The 6,575-nt window shown below is 36.7% G+C and overlaps 1 protein-coding gene across 2 annotated transcripts in view; it reads right to left on the reverse strand.

Annotated features, from left to right (window-relative positions):
• Window positions 1-71: 71 nt before the first annotated feature.
• The window catches only part of LOC106882757 (synaptotagmin-7), a 114,545-nt gene continuing 108,041 nt past the window's right edge, over window positions 72-6,575 (reverse strand). For both annotated transcript variants that reach the window (XM_052971424.1, XM_052971423.1), the window contains exons 8-11: window positions 6,190-6,396; window positions 3,384-3,498; window positions 1,879-2,084; window positions 72-1,508 (exon numbers count right to left, since the gene is read on the reverse strand). In XM_052971424.1, the coding sequence (XP_052827384.1) occupies window positions 1,386-1,508; window positions 1,879-2,084; window positions 3,384-3,498; window positions 6,190-6,396 (651 nt within the window). In that variant the 3' untranslated portion in view covers window positions 72-1,385. The remainder of the gene's footprint in view (window positions 1,509-1,878; window positions 2,085-3,383; window positions 3,499-6,189; window positions 6,397-6,575) is intronic.

Here is a 6,575-nt window from a genome sequence, read left to right on the forward strand (position 1 = left end):
ATATATATATATATATATATATATATATATATATATATATATATATATATATACACATACATATACCTAAGTAGGTGTGCGTGTGTGTGTGTATATATGTATATATGTATAGAGAGAGTCCTTCTAGAAATTTCTTTTATAACATACTCTTCATGCTTTGAAAATTCGAAAAATACATTTACTGTTAGTCTTTCTCTTCCAAATGCGATATGTTTCTTTAAGAATTTGGAAAAATATTCCACAAGTATAAATGTTATAATGAAAAATTTTCTTTTTTGAAGTTTTTTTTTTCCAGCATTTTTGTTCCATATTTTTACTTCCCATTTCAAATTTATTTTTGCGATTTAATGATTTACTTTTTCGTGTTTGTCTTCATTTAAGTTTTGCTGATTATCATCATCAGTGTCATCATTGTCTTTGTTATCATTGTTCTATTTTCATTTTGCTCTTGTTGTCGTTGATAGGGCATATTCAGGGACAAGAGTTCAAATGTCACCTGCCCCCACAAGCTGTGTGTCATCGTACTTGATCATAGATTCCCATGATCAACCTTTCCCTATAAAGTTCATTGTTTGCTTCAGAAAATGCTTGCAACCTAATACCAACTTCCATGCTTAATGGTAGAATGAATTATTTGGTAGAGAACAAGCTTGATGGTTGAGAAAAATTTTGTAGTTGGCCTAATTTTGGAGAGGAATAAATTTTGAGGTAGAAAAACTGTGGTAGACAAACTTGGTGGCAGAATGTATTTCTTGTGTAGGAAGATCTGTGGTAAAGCAAATATCAAGGTTGAGGAATACTGCACGAAGAATAAACTCTGTGGCAGAAGAGGATTGGTTGGAGAAGAAGTTTTGTATTAAACATATTTTGTGGTCTCTGGTAGAACAAACACAATGGTAGAACAAATTCTGTGGCAGAAGAAACTTTGCATTAGATTTTGTTGACAGAATTTGTGGTAGAACAAACTTTGCGGTAGATAGACTTTGTGGTTGAATAAAATGCGACAGAGAAAAAAAAATTACATGGTAGAACAAACACAATGGTAGACAAATTTTGTGGTAGAATAACTCTCATGTAGACAGGCTCTGTGGTAGAACAACTCTGTGGTAGACAGACTCTGTGGCAGAACAACTCTGCGGTAGACAGACTTTGTGGTACACAGAGTTTATGATGGGGAGACTTTGTGGTGGAACAAACTTTGTGGTAGATAAACTCTGTAGAACAGACTTTTTGGTTGACAGACTTTGTGGTAGACAAATTTCATGGTTGACAAACTTTGTGGTAGAATAAAAATCTGTAGAACAAACTTCATGGTTGAACGAAAAGAAAACAAACTACCAAAAGCTGGAGGTTTAATAATTAAGTTAGCCACTTCTAGTGGATACTCAGGAATTTAATTTACTCTCTTTGATGACTGGGTGCCAATAGTCAGCAGGTCGGTGAGGATGTTCCATTATTTCGTACCAATGGCGTAGTTGTTCACCATGGCTATACCAACCTAATTCCACCTGGAAATAAACAGAGATGGGTAGAATTAAATGTTGCTAGTTAGTGTTAGTAATGGTAGTGGTGGTGGTGGTGGTGGTGGTGGTGGTGGTGGTGATAGTGTTGTAGTGGTGGTGATGGTAGTGATGGTAACGGTGGTGGTGATGATAATGATGATGGTGACGATATTAGTGATGGTGGTGGTGACGATGGTGGTGATGGTGGTGGTGGTGGTGATGTTAATGGTGGTTGTGGTGGTGGTGGTGATGGTGATGATGGTGATGGTGGTGACGATGGTAGTAATGATGGTGGCAGATTGATATTGTTTTCTTCTACAAATAGGACAATATCTAGTAATAAAGTAGATATTGCTCAGAGTTCAAGATATTTTACCTTGCCGATTCTGTGCGCTCCAGTCATCATATCTTTGTGCATCACCGTGAAGACAAACATATGACCCAATAGTTTAGGGTTTTCTCGGTTGATATCAAAGACACACTGGTGATGCCAAGCTGGTTCCGTCATGTTCTGGCGTACTTTTGTCTTGTGTTTTGCTTCCCTCAATCCATTCACATACATCTCCACTTTGATGTAAGGATCTACAATGCAAAAAAACATCATCATCATGCTGGGGCACTGCCTTGAAGAGTTTTTAGTCGAATGAATTGACCCCAGGACTTATTATTTTTAAAGGCAAATCGGTCTCCTTTGCCAAATCTCTCAATTACGGGGTCGTAAACAAACCAGCAGAGGTTTTCAAGTGTTGGTGGAGGACAAACACAGACACAAGGACAGACACACACATACACACAAATATACAATGCGCTGCTTTCAGTTTCCGTGTGCCAAATCCACTCACAAGCCGTTGGTCGGCCTGAGGCTGTAGTAGCTGACACTTCCCCACAGTGGGACTGAACCTGGTGCTGTGTGGTTGGGAAGCAAACTTCCTACCACGCAGCCAAGCCTTCAAACTATTTTTTCGGTGAATTTTATTTTCATAGTTCTTAATTCATTCGCTCCATCGATCTCTCTCCTTTTACTGCCATTTTAAATTTCTTTTTGACTATATTTATAAAAGTTATTGAGAATTTATTATACCGTTAAGGGAAATAACTAATTTCTACTATTTAAGAGTTATGCACCTTTGTGGAATTGAAGCGTATTTTGCCGAGCCCTTATTCAGCGGAAATTGAGAGAAATAAATGTGGTCTGATGACTGTCACAATTACAGGGAACGTAAAATAACCACAATGGATAATTTGTAGTAAACATACATACATACATACATACATACATACATACATACATACATACATGTCACTGAGGAGGCATCACGTCGAAACACGGCGTCTGGTAGTCCGCTGACGTCTTAGTACGCGCACACACTATAAAAGGAGAAATTTATTCTCCACGGCAAAATTTCACTGCAAATGTTATTCACATTCTAACGTGTTAAAAATATTTGTACACAAAATTATTTTGATCGTCGCTGCTTTGTATTGTTAAAGCTGAGTTAAGTTTAGTTCAACAAGCGTCAACATTCGCCAGGAAATGCCTTGTTTGCTGTTTTCTAAATAAGATCAGCAATTCCTGTCAAGAATCCAAATGGCCAAAGGAATATCTATGACACACGAGGTGAATCAAAGCGAAAAACGGTGCCTGGAAGTCGGCTGTCGTTGTTCGGAGATTCGTGTGTTTTTATGCAAAGCCTTTTAAGAGAAATTTGTTCTTCGATACAAAATTCCGCAGCGAATGCCATTCGCGTTTTGCAAGTTAAATCTTATATATTGTGTATGCTTATGTATGTATGTATGTATGTATGTATGTATGTATGTATGTATGTATGTATGAACGAATGAACGAATGCAGGTAGGTCTGAATAAATATATCATACTCACTGACAGTTCCAACCAGTGTCACTTTCGGAATGTGTTTAGCTTCTATAACGTTAAAGACCATTTTACCAGCTACGGGCTGGTAACATCCAGAAATACGAAGGTCACCTTGGTGTAACTGTATTGGAAAATAAAATGAAAACAAATTTGAAACGTAAAGATGAATTTTTTATCGTGGTTCCTTCCACTTTTCAATAATATAAAGGAAACAGTCTGTCATTGTTGTCTACCACCAAACCAGCGCTATCTTAACAGACACATGATCAAAGCTGTTCTCACCATGACCATCCCGCAGTTAAGGAATTGAAAGAAATGTTGGTAGGAATAGCAAGAATGCATTATACAGAATTTCTTTTATTTCTTACACCTAAGGAAAATAAACCTCTTCTGATCTTGTTGGTAGAATAATTCAATAAGTTGAATAAGACAAGGTTCAAACTTAATGAAGCTCAAAGATCTTAGTTTTCAACAACAATCAAAAGTAAATGTTGACATAAATGAGTTTGTAAGTATATACGCAATAGTTTCGTGTTTTATTAATTAAGTTGAAGTACTGTACTTTTGAAAGTATCATAGAAAGTATATAGACATTTATTCCTGCTTTCAAAGTCAAAATGTTTATCAGAGGATAATGGGCAGGAAATAAATTAATAAAAAAGAAGCCGTGTCTGTTCTTAAACTGGCTGAAGTTAGTATGTCAAGGCAATGCCAAAGTAGTTGTTAACAATAAACAAGAGAGAATGTAAGGCAACAACAACAACAACACCACCACTACCAACAACAACCGAAATATGGTTTGTATGCGCCCAATGTCTGATTGGGGAACATTTCAGATGGGCTAAAATAAAGCACGTGACAACAGTCGTTTGCCTAGCTTCATCCTAAACAGCTGAGAGAACAGTAATCGATAATGATCAATATAAAATAAAGGTAGCAAGAACCAAATGATGGCACAAAACTATAAATAGCAACGAACAGTATAGATGGTGAGGTGTGAAAAGGATCGATAGAAAAAAATGTCGTTTATTTACAGGTAAGTTGCAAATGGGTCTGAGTTTACATGACACGTGCGCAAAATGCAATTGATAGGTGCACTTGCTCCAGCTGAGGTCTGCACCTGTGTGCATGATGCATCTGGATCTGCAAGATGCACATTCATGCAAGTAATTCTGTAGAAAATTGAAATGACGTAAACTTTCGTACAAGTAGAATTGTGAGATGATCAATGTTAGAATTATTTTGAAAAAAAAAGAAAAAAATACGTAAATGGTTTATTTTCATGTTCCACGAGGTGTCAATGAATGCTAGGTCGGGGACGTTGATAAAGGTGGAAACAGCAGAATGTAAAAAGGCTGTTGCAGCTTCTCTGCACAAGTTGCTTCGTTCAATATCTTTGTATTTATATCAATGAATATGCATATGTGTGCGCGTGTCTAAAACAAATCAACATCGAATGTTAAATAAAAAAATCTATTCGTGACAGAAATTCAAGGAAATTCACGTTGTTGGATTTAAGGTCTAAGAAAAACATGTTTAAAACAGTTAAAGTGATGAAATAATTAATATCTAAAAGAAACCATTGGTCAGAAGAATTAACGGAATATGAAAAAATATTGTAAATCAAAATCTGTTTCAATAAACTAAGAATTGCAGTCGGGATTCTAATGATTTTGATGTCTCTTCTTGTGTCCTTGGAAAGAGACGAATATTCCATATTTGTCTACGTTTCTGTCTTCGAGCCACTTTGTGTAAGAAATGGTGGTATCGCTGTCTCTTTATTCATTTAGTCAATGTTCCGTATGGCTGGTTATTGTTTATTGTTATTTCTGGTTGAAAGTGAAGCAATAATGGAGACGAAAATTGGTTTGAAACAGCGAAAAACGAGGCTGAGTCGACAGTGGAAAGCTTTCAGCTGACTAAGAAGATATGGTGTAATTGGTATTAAGACAATGATGGAAGAAAGGTAAAACAACTCGAACGTTTTGTCGTTGATATCGTAAACAACATTTTCTACAACATTTAATTGACTGAAGACATGAATCTATGCGTTGTACAAACATATTTATGTAAACATTATCTTCACTGATACTGTAAATGAAAATCTGCTAAATTTATTATATTTAAAGCGGATCCTATTTCAAACTACTACTACTACTACTACTACTTCTTCTTCTTCTTCTTCTTCTTCTTCTTCTTCTTCTTCTTCTTCTTCTTCTTCTTCTTCTTCTTCTTCTTCTTCTTCTTCTTCTTCTTCTTCTTCTTCTTCTTCTTCTTCTTCTTCATGCGGTGAGCTGGCAGAATCGTTAGCACGCCGGGCGAAATGCTTAGCGATATTTCGTCTGTCGCTACGTTCTGAGTTCAAATTCCGCTGAGATCGACTTTGCCTTTCATCCTTTCGTGGTCGATAAATTAAGTACCAGTGAAACACTGGGGTTGATGTAATCGACTAGTCCCCTTCCCCCAAATTTCAAGCCTTGTACCTATAGTAGAAAGGATTATTGTCGTCATTATTATTATTGCTGAGTGAGAGAGCAGCGCATGTCATCAAAGTGACACTGGGGTTCTTTACCTTCTGGGTCCTTGTGTGAGCCTTACCTGGAAATATTGTCAAAATATCACATCTACCTGTCAATATGTGATGTCTACATGTAAATATTGTGATATCTACTCGTAAAAAATGTGATATCTACCCGTAAACATGTGATATCTACCCGGAGGTATGCGACATCTACCCGTAAATAAGCGACATCTATCTGTAAATAAGTGACATCAACGTGCAAATAAGTAATGTCTACTCGTATGTACTTACCCGTAAGACCGTTTGCGGCATTAGCGTAAGGTTGGCTTTCCCATCGGTCAGTTGGTCGATCTCTTTCAACAGAATGGTACCAACACCCAGTAAATGGCGCCGTCCTCTGGCCTCAGCTGAGTACATTTGGAATTCCAAAGCAGCGTCGTCGGTGAAGTCCACTGAAGACAACTCTTTTATAGTGAATTTCTCCAAGAAAACAGGATTCTAAGGGAGAAAAAAAGCAAAGAAGGTGCACCAGCATGACCGCAGCCACTTGGCTGAAACACATAAAAAAAAAAAAAAAAAATATATATATATACATACTCACTCACTTACACACATACATATACACACGTGCATATACACGCCCCATACACACAGATATATATATATATATATATATA

Source organism: Octopus bimaculoides, chromosome 11 (genome assembly GCF_001194135.2).
Source record: "Octopus bimaculoides isolate UCB-OBI-ISO-001 chromosome 11, ASM119413v2, whole genome shotgun sequence".
In the NCBI taxonomy this organism is placed as follows: Eukaryota; Metazoa; Mollusca; class Cephalopoda; order Octopoda; family Octopodidae; genus Octopus; species Octopus bimaculoides.